Source organism: Arachis ipaensis, chromosome B7, assembly GCF_059453495.1.
Source record: "Arachis ipaensis isolate K30076 ecotype BB chromosome B7, ASM5945349v1, whole genome shotgun sequence".
NCBI lineage: Eukaryota > Viridiplantae > Streptophyta > Magnoliopsida > Fabales > Fabaceae > Arachis > Arachis ipaensis.
In genome coordinates this window covers 23,837,175-23,853,267 of record NC_142442.1, presented here as the reverse complement: position 1 = coordinate 23,853,267, position 16,093 = coordinate 23,837,175, and the positions used below count along the sequence as shown (strand labels likewise).

At 35.4% G+C, this 16,093-nt stretch overlaps 2 protein-coding genes across 2 annotated transcripts; both read left to right on the top strand.

Annotated features, from left to right (window-relative positions):
• The first annotated feature begins 3,006 nt into the window (after window positions 1–3,006).
• Window positions 3,007–3,459, top strand: LOC148550596 (uncharacterized). Its single transcript, XM_088494546.1, has one exon. The coding sequence runs from the start codon at window positions 3,007–3,009 to the stop codon at window positions 3,457–3,459; it is 453 nt and encodes a 150-aa protein (XP_088350672.1).
• A 6,814-nt stretch (window positions 3,460–10,273) lies between these two features.
• On the top strand, window positions 10,274–11,270 carry LOC148550595 (uncharacterized). The gene is made up of 2 exons (XM_088494545.1): window positions 10,274–10,733; window positions 10,822–11,270. Exons 1-2 carry the CDS (start codon window positions 10,274–10,276, stop codon window positions 11,268–11,270), a joined length of 909 nt encoding a protein of 302 aa, XP_088350671.1.
• Window positions 11,271–16,093: the final 4,823 nt, after the last annotated feature.

The window sequence follows — 16,093 nt, the reverse complement described above, 5'->3', positions numbered from 1 at the left end:
ATAATGCTCGGCCGCCGATGTAGTTTCCACATACTCATTTATATGATTTCTGTAACAATAGGGACACAAAGTGTTGCTTTCCCTCACCGGATTTGAGTAAAGAGTCTTGTAATCTGCAATGAATTCGTTACTCTGGTAATCCATAACTACTCGATCCAGGTACTCAACCAACTCAAGTAAGTAATTGCTAGACTTGATAAATTTCTTTAGTGATGAACTAATACCTAGCACCGAGAAGTAGTTTGAATGCCAGCACAAAACTTCCTACCCAAGTAAGCATTTGTCCACATCTCTCTCTTTTTGTATGTCTTTGCAATCCAATCGTTCTCCTCTAGACCGAATGATATGACCATGTCCACTCAATAATTGTCAAACTCTTCCACATCAAAGTGACCATACACAATAGTCTTAAATACAGCACAAAAATCTTTGTCCTTGATATTCACAACAGCATTTTGAACAAGATGCCAAGTGCATAGCCTATGTGTCGCGTTCGAAAATTCACTTCTAATGGCCTCTCGCATGGATTCATCACCGTTTGTGATAACCACTTTCATCTCCTTGTGCCTCATTACCTTCAAGAAGCTACTTAATAGTGCATGAGCATCTTAAGCACTTTTCTTGGGCATTTTTCATAGAAAATTCATGACTTTTGCTTGGTATTATATGATTTTTAAGACTATTCTATTAATATTTTAATTTTCTTGGTTTCATGATTCTTGTAGAGAAATTTTAGGAAAAGAGAAGCAAAAGCATAAGGATGAACAAAAAATTGAAGACAAGTACAAAGAGAATTCGTGGATACTGGCAACCTGACCTCTTCACACTCTAACGCGCATAACATGAGCTACAGAGCTCCAAATGATACACTTTTAGTGGAATTAGAAAGACAACTTTTAGATCTTTTCAACGATATATAATGAGTCATACTTTCTCTCTGGTATCATGGCACTAAACGCCGTGACATTGGCATTTAGAATCAGTCCACGAAGCAACCTTGGCGCCAAATGCCACAACTTCAAGTTTGGTGCCGGTTTCTACACCCAGGGTGGTCCCCATGTCCTCAGCAATGCAGTCTCATGTATTTAATTTATATTATTTATTTTTTATTAGAAAAATATATTATTTAGTTTTTTTAAATTTAAATTAGGAAGTTATCTTAACTACTCTGGTTAAGATAAGATTAGTTTTAGAATTTGAATTAGTAGAAATTTTAGTATAAATAAGTGAGATCACTCACAGAGAAGGAATCTCTCTCGCCTCTCTCATTCTCTCTTCTAAAATTTACAATTTTAATTTCTTAAGGATTCTCTGAAGAACACGAGTTTCTAATTTTCCTCAGTTAAGGTTAGGAGGTTTAATACATTAGCTTTTCTATCTTTAATTTATGCAATTAATTACTTCTTAAGAAAAAGTTTTTGTTCTTCATCTTAAAGGATTTGAATATGTTGGGAAACAATTCTTCTCTGATTTGATTTCTTTTAACTTCTTGAAAAAGTTGATTAATTGAATGAACCTTGAAAATTGATTCTCATAATTCTTAAGTTTTGAAACTGGATTGATAAGTGACATAAAATCAACTAGTGGAGATTCTTATTATGAATTGTGTGGTTTTATAAATCAGCGGGCATTCTTCAACTATTTTCTTAAATAATTGACTAAGGGATTAGCGATTAATTAGGTTAAAGAGAAATTAAATCACCAAAAAATTGGAATTTAATTACCAATGATTTGCCATAAAAGTATCTATGTATGATTAAGGTGAAAAGTGAAAAATATAAATCCGGAAGTTTTAACATCTTCAAAGCCTTAAATCTTTCAATCATATTATCTTTACGTTACTCATTGCCTTGCCTTTATTTCATTGCTGTTTATGTTTCAGAGTTTTCAAAACCCAAATTTTGATTGTCTGACTAGAATAATCAATTAACTATTACTTGCTTAATCCGTTAATCCTCGTGAGATTGATACTCACTCATCTGAGTTTATTACTTGATACGACCCGGTTCACTTGCCGGTATTTTGTGGTTTTGTAAAATCCGCCATCAAGTTTTTGGCGCCGTTGCCGAGAATTAATTGAGATTGACAATTATCAGTTGTTTGATTATCTAGATTAGATATTTTTTTAAGTTTATTTAGATTTTTTATTTTTCTTTACGTTCCCTGTGTTTTTTTTTTAATTTTTAATTTCAATTTTATTTTTCTTAAAAAAAAACTTTCGTTTTCTTATTTTTCTTTTAATTTTTGTTATTTTATTTTATTTTCATTTATTATTATTATTATTATTATTATTATTATTATTATTTTATTTTAATTTTTTTCTTTCTCTTTTCGCTTCTTTTTTATTTTCCTTACGTAAGTTCTTTTATTTCATTTTTTATTTAAAAAAAAAAGTTTTGTTTTTAAAAAAAATTTGCTTTTTTCGGTTAAGTCAAAAATTTAAATTTTAAATTTTTAAGATAAAATTTGAATTTAAGTTGGTATTTTTTTAAAAAAATATATTTTTTAAAATTTTAAATTTTAAATTTAATTTTTGTTAAGATATAATTAGAATTTAAGTTTGATGTTTTTTTTAATTTAAATTTATAAGTAAGTTAGTTAGTTATTTAAAGTGTATAATTAATTTAAGAAATCAAGTTTGGTGTTTTAATTTTTAAATTTTGAACTTTGAAAACCCTTTTCAAATCTTTTTAAAGGTTAGGATTCAGATTTAGTTTTTTTCATTTTCTTTTATTATTATTTTTATTTTTTTCTTTATTTTTTTTTTATTTTTGGAAAAAAAAGTATATATATTTATTTACTGTTCGATTTATTTCTCCTGAGAATTCTCTTCACATAGTGAAGGGAGTTCCAATTTGATTTTCTTGTTGTTTTTGTCTATGCAGAATAACAAGGACAGGGAGCAACTTCAATACGATTCTGAGATCGAAATAACTCTGACAACAAAAAAGACAAGCTAGAAATCAAAGGATTAAAGAAGTAATTGAAAAAGAGTTTGATCAAGACATGGCAGATAAAAATACTGTCAACGTCCCTCTACTCAGGAGAACTCTCAGATCTTACACCAATCCGAATCTAGGGAGTTGTGGAAGTAGCATTGTGACACCTACTGTGAATGCCAACAATTTTGAACTAAAGCCACAACTTGTTACATTCGTTCAGCAAAATTGTCAGTTTAGTGGGAGCTCGCAGGATGATCTGAATCTGTCTATATCTAATTTCCTACAAATTTATAACACAGTCAAAACAAATGACGTCACAACTAAAGTTTACCGACTATTTCTCTCTCTTTTTGCTGTGAGAGACCGGGATAAGCAGTGGCTAGATAATCAGCGCAAGGATAGCATAGCCACACGGGAGGTCTTGGTCACCAAGTTCCTAAACAAGTTCTTCCCACCTCAAAGGTTGACTAAGCTCAGAACCGACGTTCAAACCTTCAGACAGCATGAAGGAAAGTAACTTTATGAAGCTTGGGAGAGGTACAATGAGATGCTCAGAAAGTGCCCTCAAGACAAGTTCTCTAACTGGGTCCAGCTTCAGATTTTTTATGAGGGATTACCCCGCCTTACAGGTTTTATTGGATAACTCGGCTAAAGGATTTTTGCATATGAAGAAAACTATTGAGGAAGCACAATAATTGATTGAGATGGTGACCAATAATCAATACCTCTACTCTTCTGAAAGATCATCAAGGAAAGGAGTCTTGGAGTTAGATGCTTTGGATACCCTTTTGGCTCAGAATAAAGTCCTCTCTTAGCAAATAAATGCAATTACTCAACACCTAGGAGGAATACAAGTCTCGACAGTAAGCTCCCAAGAGAATTCCTATGGTGCAAGTAATGGATTATCTCAAGGTGAAGGCATGGATTATGGATACGTGTCCATGGAGCAAGTCAATTACCTAGATAAGTCTCACAATGATCCTTTCTCTAAAACCTATAACTCCGGATGGAGAAACCACCCAAATTTTGGGTGGGAAAATCAAAACCAGAGGCCTAACCAGTTCAGCAACACCTACCAGCCTACTCAATTCAATAACCCCCAGTAGAACAATTTTAATAACCATCACCACAACTCAAATAACCCTCCTGTGAACCACTTTCACCAACCACCACCTCCCTCACAACCAACACAACAAAACTCTCAGAGACTTTCTAACCTTGAATTAGCCTTAGAAAAATTCATGGAAAGAATAGAAACCAACTTCAAGAATCAAGGAGCTTCATTGAAAAATCTGGAGGTAAAAATAAGCCAACTTGCTCAACAACTAGCCAAACCCATCCAAACACTTCCCAGTGATACAATTCCAAACCCACGGGAGGAGTTCAAGGCTATTTACTCGAAAAGTAAAAAGGTAGTAGGAGAAGAAAAAAAAAGAAGAAACCAAGAAGGAGGAGTACACTGTCAAGGCAAGAAAGGAGGCAATAGAGGACATTCATCAAGAGGAGCACGTGCAACCCACCCTCAAGCAATCAATTCCAACTACAGAAGTTCCACCAAAAGAGAGAATTCCAGTGCGTGAATACAAGCTAAGAGTTCCATATCCTCAAAGGCTCCAAAGAGAAAACAAGGAAAAGCAATATTCCAAATCCTTGGAGATATTCAAGACTTTGCACATGAACATTCCATTCATAGAAGCTCTTGAACAAATGCCCTTATATACTACATTTATGAAGGATTTGTTGCCCAAGAAGAAATTCTTAAAGGGAGGCCAAACAGTGGTGATGACCAAGGAGTGTAGTGCAATTATTCAAAGGACCTTGCTAACAAAGAAGAAAGATCCAGAGAGTTTTCAAATTCCTTGAACTATTGGCAATACTACCTTTGATAGAGCTTTATGTGATTTAGGGACAAGTATTAATCTAATGCCTTTCTGTGATGAAGAGGTTACAAATTCAAGAGTTGAAGCCCACGAATATAGCTCTACAACTTGCAGACAAATCAATGAAGCTTGCATATGGAGTGGTTGAAAATGTCATGATCAAAGTGAAAAAATTCTTTCTCCCAGTGGATTTTGTCATTCTTGACATTGAGGAAGATAAACATGCCTTCATCATTCTAGGGGGACCTTTACTAGCTATTGGAAGAGCCCTTATTGATGTTGAAAAGGGTGAATTAATGTTGATAGTGCATGATGAGCATCAAATCTTTCATATTTTCAAGACCATGCATAATTCAAGTGATCAAGAGGATTGCAAGAAGGTTGAACCTAAGGACCCGAATCTGAAGGAAGAACCTAATGAATCACTCCTAGAGGTCCCTTTTTCATGCTTGAGTAGAAAGAAAGAGACAGAAAAGGTGCAACAAGCTGACCACTCAATTGAAGCCTAAAAATTTTTGATATATATATGTGTGTGTGTGTATAGCTGCGTCTCTGGTGGCCACAGTAGTCGTGGCTAGCAGTGGCTATAAAATGAGCATCCAATGGGATGCTGACACGTGGCTTCATGGTTAGTTTCCTTAAGGAAGGTTTAGCAAATTAAGCACGGATAATTTTGCATCTTTTACCGTGGAATAGGATTTCTTCTTTCATCACACATATTAGTGTCCCTTTCCTCCGATGCCATACATTGAGCCCATGCATCTCCTACTCCTCATCCTCGAAGTCCGAGCTCCACTCATTCATCCAATGGCCTAAAAAATCGAAGTCCCCTTCCAGATCACTTTCCATTTACAAAATAAATTCCTGATCCCTGCAAATTGAGAGTCTAACATGTTACTAACCCCATGACTATGGCTTCTTACAGCAATCAAAACCGCTCATGTGGAAAGTGAAGATCACCTACCTTGACAAAACCAACTCATATTGTCGCCACAAGGTCCTCCCTTCGCCACAGCTAAAAATTTTGATCGGAACAAGCCAGTCGCCTACGCCATTGACAGTCGGAACTTTATGTTTTCTTCCATGGAAGCCAGCATTTAGGGCTGTGTCTATCGCTTAAGTTTCATTCATGATATTTCTTATTTTTATTTTCTTCAAAATTTACTTTTTTTCATCAAGTTTTTTTTCTTTCATCACTACTTCTTTGCTTAATTTAATTTCCACAAGTAATTTCCTTTATTGGGATATTTTAAATAAATAATTTAATTATTACCAAAATATGTAATTTGTACCGTATTTACCAATTTACATCACATTAATTTATCTCGTTTACAATGTAAATGAGATAATTATGAATGTATTCTGTTTACAGTGTAAACGAGATATGTGTATTTGTAAATATAAATATAAAAATATAATCTTTGAAAATAACAAAAAAGGTAAGTACGATTTTAGTCCCTAACGTATAGATCGAAAATTTTTTTCGTCCCCAACTTTTTTTTGCATACAAAATCGTCCCTATGGTTCGAGTTGATTTTAAATCGTCCTTTGGACAATTATACCCGACTCCTTCTTCACCAAAATATACTCAGCAACAACAATGAATCAAAAGCAAAAACAATGAAGCCATCTCTTTTTTTTCTTCTACAGCAACAATAATAAGCAAAAAATAGAAGCAGAAGCAACAGAAGCATAAGCAGAAGTAGAATTGAAAACAAAAGTAGAAGCAACAGAAGTAGAATCAAAAGCATCAAAAACATCAAAAATAGAAGCAAAATTAGTAGAATAATATATTAATAAAATAAGATACAGAATCAAAAAATAGAATCAGAAGCATATTTGCTTCCTTTTCTTCTTCTTCATCATAGCACCAGCAACAAAAATAATAGAATCAGAAGCACAACCAATGTAATAAACATAAAAAATAGAATCAGAAATACAAAGTTCAGAGAAATGTGGTACTGCGCATTGCAGCAGATCAAAGAAATCAGAACACAACGAGATCGAAGATCAAATCAGAAGCAAAAGAAATTATAAGCAGAAGAAATAATGAACAATAAAATCATAATTAGAAGCAGAAGCAAAACGAATTAGAAGCGGAATTGGGACCCTAGGGAGTAGGAACGACAAAGAGCAGCGGTGAGGACCAGAAGTGGCGTCGAGGACCAGAAGCATCGGCAGCAATGGCGGAGCGCGACGGTGACAAGGCACCCGTCTTCCTCTCCCTGGCCGTGCGTCTCCCCCCTCTCTCTCTCTCTCTCTCTCTCTCCACGAGCTCTTTGACGGCGGCAAGGCATGGTGATGAGCGGCGATGAGCAGCGACGACCGACGAGAGAAGGATGAGCAGAATGATGAAGCTTCCTTTCTCCCCACCTTTCCTTCCCCCTTCTTCTTCCCTCCCCCCCTACATGATTCCCTTCCTCTTTCCCTTTTCCCTTTTCATCCGTTTTTTTCTTTTTTTTTTCATTTTATAATTTTTTTAGATACGGATAATTTAGTAATAAAAATTAAAGTTTGGTAAAAAGGATGATTTTAAAATTAAGTTAAACCTTAGGGACGATTTTATATTTTAAAAAAGTTGGGGATTAAAAAAATTTTCATCCTATACCTTAGAGACCAAAATCGTACTTAACCCTACTAAAAAAATATTAATAATTTAAATTGGACCAAACTCTTAAAAATGAAATGTTTCAAATAATAGAGAAGATAAGCGGTTTTAAATAATAGGGAAGATGGGCAGTTTCAAAATAATAGGGGAGATATAGGTGGTTTTAACTCACTTATTAATGGACGACTGTGCGCATCATGTAATTTAAAATTACCCATTTAAAATCAGCACATTATTTTCTTAGAAACCAATCTATTTAAATTAGTATTCAAAAAGAATAAAATATAGTAATTAAAATAATTAAATTATTTATTTAAAAAATCCCTTCTTTTATTTTAATTTTGTGCAAGTTTAACTAAATAGCAAAGTTAAGCACGAACCCCTGACATTTATAATTACCGTCCTCATTCAGAAAGTTATTGTTCTACAACCCTGGAGTCATGTAGTCCAACTCACCAGTCAACCTAACACATGTCGTATCATCACAGGTCAAACTCCCATAGTTACGTTAGCCACAGATTGCAGCTAGCCATCACAGATGGCAGCTATATATATATATATATATATATATATATATATGCAATGTTTTTATAATTTTATTAGTTAAATCCTAGTTAATATCAAACAAAAAGTATATTAATTAGAGCCTGTCTATCCTAAAATAAAAGAAAAGTATAAAGAAACAATAAGCATAATAAACCATGTGAATAATAGAATAAAAAAATAAAACTAAAATCATAAATAAAATTATTAATTAATTATTTTTAATTTTAAATTTTAAAATTTAAAAAATAAGGATTAGCAAAAATAAAAACATTACTTAATTATACTGGATATTCAATTATTAGCTAATGAAATGCTAAATATATACGATAATTAGTGGAATATATTATGACCAATTGTGGTGAGTGGACGACCAAGTCCACACGTATTTGTTTCTAATATAATCCGTAAATAATGATCAGTTAGATTGAAAAGGAAAAGGAAAGACAAGAAAATCTTAAAATGGAGTTACTTAACCACATGAATATGAGGAGGCTCATTTTTTCTGTTATGAAAAAGATATTGGGGTAATGCAATGAAATAGAGAGATGCAAAAAAATTTCACTGGTATGGTATTAGAAAAAAACACAAGCTACGTTTTATTCTTGTTTCTTTTTTCTTTTTTTTTTTATTCAGCAATTTAAATAAACGCAGGCTGCGTTTTATTGTTTTGAATGTTTTCAATTTTTTCTTTTTAATTTTGGTTGAGCCCAAACGCAACCTGCGTTTAGTGAGGGCTTTATTTTATTTTATTTTTTTTGAAATAATAAAACGCAGCTTGCGTTTTTATTAGTTTGGCAGCCTTTTTTTTAACAAATAAAATGCAGGTTGCATTTTTTGTGCGTCAGACATTTTTTCGGAAAGTCTAAAACGCAGGCTGCGTTTGTTAAAAAAATATTTTAAGCAAGAATCCAGCCTATAAATACGAAGCAGGATTCATTCAAAGTGCTTCATTCCACTTCTACTCCTCCTATTCTTCTTTCTTGCATATATGTAACAGTTTTGAATTTTTTTGGCAGTTATTTGCGCAAAAAAAATCGAGTTAGGTGGGGTTGAACTTATGGAAGGTATTGCAAATTTGCGAGTGTATTATAACGGTGATATTATACCAAACACTCACGAAGGAGTAACTTTTGTTTGTGAATGTCCATTGTCATTTGCTATTCCGTGCACCATGAATTTTGTGGAGTTGCAAAATGGTCTTTGTGATAACATACGAAATCACATTTCGAAAAGGGTGAGCAACATTTTATACAGGAATATTGTACAAGTATTTAGTGGGCTGATACAGTTTCAAATAATGCCCATCACGGACGACGCCAGTATGCAGCAGATGTTCTGTATTTATCAACAAACTCGATTTCACGTGCCGATGATAGAGTCGTACTTTGAGTTCGAACAGCATTCGAGCCTGGATGCGGTCGGCGAGGAGGTCAATATTGATGAGTGCAGGGACCTAGAATGGAAAGAAGATAACAACGATAGTGAAGAGGAATTCGAAGCCAACTATGAAGTCGATGACGAAAACGATGACAGAGACTTGGCAGGCAATCCGGCAGTGCAGAATGAAGCGGACTCGATTGTAAGCCGGCACCCCTTTGGTGTTCCATCTTTTATGCGGACTCTGGATCTCGAAGCCATGCATGCCCCGGAATTTTCTGAGTATGCGAATATGGGTATGTTATGATTATTAATTCAAGTTACCACTAGTGTGCATTTTATTTGCCTTGTCTGACTGATGGTGGTGCGCATGTCGTAGGTGAAGGCAACGTTGCGGCGGAAGATAGTGAGTTTAGTGTCGGAATAGAATTTGGCTCTAGAGAGTCGGTGATATCTGCAATCAAAAGCTACACTATCTCTAGAGGAGTTGATTACACTATGTATGAGTCTGAGCCCCAGACATTCTATGCGAAATGCAAGGGTTATGGTGCCGGGTGCGACTGGATTATCCGAGCTAGCTTGATTCGAAAGAAAGCTTGTTGGGAGATCAGGAGATACAATGGAAAACACACGTGCACCATGGGCACGATCTCACAAGATCATGCCAAGTTGGACTCAGACACAATTGCATAGATGCCATTAGGTTGTTGGTCGAAGCAGACTCGTCGATAAAGGTGAAGTCTATTATTACAGAAGTTCAATCCAGGTTCAACTACACTGTTAGTTACCGCAAGGCTTGGTTGGCAAAGCAGAAATCTGTCGCAAAAATTTTTGGTGATTGGAAAGTTTCTTACCAGACTCTGCCGGTATGGTTGAAAGCAATGACTGCAAAGATGCCAAGGTCTCGTGTTTAAATATAGATGCTGCCCGTTTACCATGAGAGTGAGGAGGTTCAAGGTGTAAGAGTTCTGCATCGTGTTTTTTGGAGCTTCTATCCATGTATAGTAGCATTCCGACATTGTAAGCCACTGGTGCAGGTTGATGGCACACACCTGTATGGAAAATATAAAGGTGCACTTCTGGTTGCCGTTGTACAAGATGGGAACCAAAACATTGTGCCTATTGCATTTGCAATAGTCGAGGGTGAGACGGCAGACGCGTGGGAGTTTTTCCTAACCAACTTGCGGAGATATAATGTTACCATCGATGGCGTCAGCATTATTTCTGATCGCCATAACTCCATCGACGCAGCAATAACTCGCAGTAACGGTGCATGGTCCCCACCAAGAGCGTGGCACATGTTCTGCATCAGGCACATCGGGTCCAACTTCTTAAGGAGGTTTAAGGCTCCGTATTTGCATAAACTTGTGGTTAACACAGGTATTTGATTTCGCTGATATGGTTCTATTCACAGTAGATTTGTGGCATTTGCTTATGATTAAATGGTTTGTCTAACAGGATATTCTAGGACGGAACAAGAGTACAACAAAAACTACCAAAGGCTTCAAGAGCAGGGTGAGGCATACACGCAATGGTGTGATGAGATCGGTGTTGGCATTCGACGGGGGTCATCGTTGGAGACATATGACGACAAACTTGGTCGAACGCATAAATTCTGTCTTGAAGGGTGCACGCAACCTTTCTATGACTGCCATTGTTAGGTCTACTTTCTATCGGCTAAACGAATTATTCACTCGGAAGAGCGCCGAGGCTCATGAGCGTGTCTACAATGGATTCACTTATTCAGAATTTGCCACCAAAAGAGTAGAAGAAAGTTTTCGACGTGCAGGAAGCATTGTGGTCAATCGGTTCGACAGGCGCAACGAGATGTTTGAGGTTCGCGGAATGCAAGATGGTTCTATTTACACTGTTAACCTCGTGCAACGATACTGCAATTGTGGCCATGTCCCAAAATGAGACTCGTGCTGGAGGTCATGTCCCAAAAATCCATCTTTCGGCTGCGGGTATTCATTCAAGTCAAACAACTCGGTGCGCGGCGGTACGAAAGGATGAGGAGGATCTACATGACCCGACAATAGATCCATGTCGGAGTGGCATGACCTGATGTGGAACAATGACCAACAGACGGCTCACTACCAGTAGGCCCTTGCTGCTCTGGCGCTGGAAATAGATGAGATGTCTCTCTCATGAGTCGAGAGAAGTTGATCGAATCAAGCCCACCCAACGGACTGAACTGACCATCTGCTAGAATTACCTACTATGGTATGTAGGGCTCCGCTGCTTGAACTGACCATCTGCGCGGTATAGGGGCCATGAACGGCATACACTCCTACGTCCAAACAAAAAACAAAATGAGTGGCTTATCCATTTCTTTACAGTTATACCGTGATGCACGACACAACGATCTGTATAGATGTGCCAGACTAGCTGCCCCCCAACTGTATTCTGAAATCCGATGAAAATCTTGAAGTAGAGGCAAAAACTTCGACTTCAAAGACGTGATAGACTTATCTGGAAACACCATTGTACCAAGCACGCAGAAAATGTGAACCCTAACGTACCACTCAATAGACTCCTGTGTGTCACACGGTTTAGTGTCTCTGCACCGCTGAACCCATGCAAGATTTATCTTGCCCAACATGTGATCGTTCGGATCTGGCTGCCGACCAAAACAAGTGATGTAGTTATCCACCAAAAACTGGTAACTGCTATCCGATCTACCCGTGATGGATTCTTCGTTAACCTGGAGGCCAAGTCTATGTATCACGTCTTCCAGCGTCATCGTCACCTCGCCCACTGGAAGGTGGAACGTGTGGGTTTCTGGCCTCCATCGTTCCACCAAGACACTTAATAGTGCAAAATGACCTCTCATTTCGCCTATTCGCGAAACGTGTTGAAACTCAGTTAATACTAGTGCCGCATCAGCTCTCTCATTAAAGGTATCCGACGGGTCAAATTTTCTAGGCAACAAATTTCTGATCACCTGCAAAAAGAAAGATAATATTTATTGAAATTAACAACAACTAACATAATAATAATAATAATAATAATAATAATAATAATAATAATAATAATAATAATAGTACTGCGGCTGATGATGATGATGATGATGATGATGATGATGATGATGATACGGTTACTACTACTACTACTACTACTACTACTACTACTAATAATAATAATAATAATAATAATAATAATAATAATAATAATAATAATAATAATAATAATAATAATAATATTGCAACTAACAGTAATAATAATACCAATAATAATAAAAATAACAATAAAACTGTTCAAATAAAAATAAATAAAATAAAAATAAATATATTTATTTATCACAAAATAAAAAAAAACTTACCTATTGAGAATGATCCAAATACTCATAATATATTTTTCAAGTAATGTAAAATCGTAAACCATTTATCTTAAACCTTAAATCTTCTACTCTTCTTTTGGCTCCCACTTTCTCCAACTTCTCAGCGCACCACCCTTCCCTCCTGCAATGCAATGTCCCGCACAATGGAACCCACCCTCACCCTATTTTTGCCCCCTCTTTGTTGTTTCCCCTCCTGCGTTTTTCATTATAAATGCACGCTCAACATCCTTCTTCAAAACGTGTCACATATGCAGCATAGCTCCTTGACAATCGCATCCTGCGATTAATATCTGTCCGCTGTTTGTTGAGCTCCAAGCGGTTAACACACAGCAGGTGTCTGTCTCCATGCAGGGAGCTGCAACAGATTGCAAGATTTGGATGTCCTATACTGACAAACGCAACCTGCGTTTTATTGTTGCAGCTTTTGTTTTTTTTTCTGTCTCAACCAAAATGTAACCTGCATTTTTCAAATTACTGACTGTAACAGATCCACATATATAGATTACACGCTATGCACCTATTAAACTGCATATCACCATTTTTCCATTCATTAATAAATTAATTTCTGACATGAGGAGCTACAATGCCAACGGCAAACAATCAATATCATAATAAAGAGTTCAAGACACGGTTTTTCTACTTTTTCTTTTAGCAATAATATTCATTCCTTGATGAGCAGCCCTGAAACTGGTGCTTTATCTTTAAAGTTATTATGTTGTTTTGTCCCTAAAGTTAACCTACACAACATGGCTCTATCCTCCTATTTTATTTGTCTAAATTATTGAATTGTGACTTGTCATCTTCTACATACATGTTCCATATTCACTTACCTCTTCACTTGTTTTCTTCTACCTTTGCGTCAACTTAATAATAACAATTAGAGAAAAGGATAAATAGGTCTCTGACCTTTTGTTCCGCGGAAATTTTCGTTCCTAACCATTGAAAAATACTTTTAAGTCCCTGACCTTCACAAAACTTGGACGGATCAGTCCCTCCGTTCAAATGCCTCCGTTAGGGACTGATCTGTCCAAATGCATCCGTCAGGGACTGATCTGTCCAAATGCATCCGTCAGGGACTGATCTGTCCAAGTTTTGTGAAGGTCAAGGACTTAAAAGTATTTTTCAATGGTCAGGGACAAAAATGTCCGCGAAGCAAAAGGTCATGGACCTATTTATCCTTTTCTCTAACAATTATGTTCCATCCATCCATGTAGTATATCGACATAATACATGGATAATATTGAATCAGCATATTGAGATATAGAGTATGAATATATTACTATTACTATACATTAATGAACGAGTGGCCTGTGTGTAACTTAAATCATGTAACAGGTAAATGTTTCTTTAATTTTCCTATCTCTAAATTTTGAATAGATAGAAATTTTAACGAATTCTGTTTATGTAAAGTATTAAATTGGTCTCTTATGTTTGTGTGTAATTTTGTTTTGGTCCTTAAGATTTAAAGTGTCCTATTTAAATCCAAAAAAATTTCATTTAATTTTAGTGTAATTCCACCATGAGGTCAAAGTTAAATTATTAACGGAATATTCTACATAACAGCAGTACAAAAATAAGGTCGATAATCTGAAAAAAAAGTACAAGTTTCAGAGGCACAAAATTAACCGTGGATGCATCAATACATTTATTTATCATTCTCCTTAGTTCTATATAAAATATTTTATTTAAATTGTAAGAAAAATGATAAATAAATTGTATTGATGCATCTACAGTTGATTTTATGTCTTTGAAACTTGTATTTGTTCTCCAGATTATCAACCTTATTCTTGTACTGCTGTTATATAAGACATTCCATTAATTATTTAACTTTAACCTCACAGTGAAACTACATTAAAGTTAAATGAAACTTTTTTGAATTTAAATAAGACACTTTAGATCTTAAGGACTAACACAGAATTACACCCAAACTTAGAGAACTAATTTAATACTTTACCCTTTTGTTTAATACAAACTAGTTTGATCTTTTTTTTCCCAACAAATTTATATCTTGTAGTATTTTTATGTTTTTATTTAAAGATGTTTACTTGGTACTACTTTATACTAGAACAAAAAGTCTCTCTCACTTTCTCACTTACACCGTCTTTCTTGACAAATAGATAAACAGAATTGCATGATGTTCCTATAAAGGAAATGTTGTCAAAGGGGCCTGAGTGGTATGAGTTAGTCACATTACATAACATAACATATCAGCTAACTCTTTTTCCACCATTGCATGTTATTGAGGATATATAGGATGATGTCTCCTCCTACAATGATAATTTCACATAAAAATAGCATTGCGAGTTGTTAAATGGTTTAACATATTTGATTTAAAATATTTGATTGAATTATCTAGCGATTCAAAATATCTTTATACTATAAAAGAGGTGTTGAGTATTGTCAGATTTATCGATAGATCTATCAAATAAATTTATTGATAATTAGTTTACTGTTAGAATGAATTTGACGGTATAAACGATGTCGAAAAATATTTACCAGCAGATTATTTTGTCCAACGGTATGTAATTTTTTTTACACAATTAGTACACAATTAGTCGTCAAATTAAAATTTTTAAAAAAAATTTTAGTACACAAATTTTAAATACCAGAAATCAACTAATAATTTTATTAAATATCAAGGGTATGAAGATAATAAAAAGTCAAAAAATTAAAGTACAATGAAATAGACATAAAATAAATTAAATTCCTAAACTCTACAGATCTCGGTAATCGTCGTCTTCCCCCGACTGAGACGGCGGATTAGGTGCTGATGTCGATGCCACACCAGTAGCACCGCTGCCTCCAGCGCGCATCTATTCATTGTACAACGCTATCTGGTCTCGCTAGCACTCTAGCCGCTCCAGCTTCTCCGTTAGCTTTGAGCTGATGGCAACGGTTTCTCCCACACGTGCAAGAAGCTCGTTGTATCTCTCTTCAGACTGTTGAGCTTGTTGGTGAAGCTCCTGTGTGAGCTTCTGTGTAAGACCCAGAAAATTAAAAAAAAATCTTATTATGAGTTACTTTAAATTTATTTATTCATTAAAGATTTTATTTTCATAAACTATTTTATTATTAAGTATATGAAGTCGTCGCAATACTTCTTGCTATCAGAGTGGCGCAGCCGGAAGCGTGACATTCTGATAGTGAGGGTGTTACATTATGGTATCAGAGCAGTCTTTCCTGTAGAGCCTTGGGAATGGACTGACTATGCTTCATTGCATACTCTGAGTGTCTGTCATGTTGTAGGTCTTGTCCAGATAACAAGAATTAGAGCTTTCTACAAATGACTATCTGATGATTAAAACTGCTTGTCTACCATTGCATACCTCATGGTATTAGGTCTGGACAACTTAATACTAATGATTTATGTACATGAGAATACTAACGGGTTATCATAGAC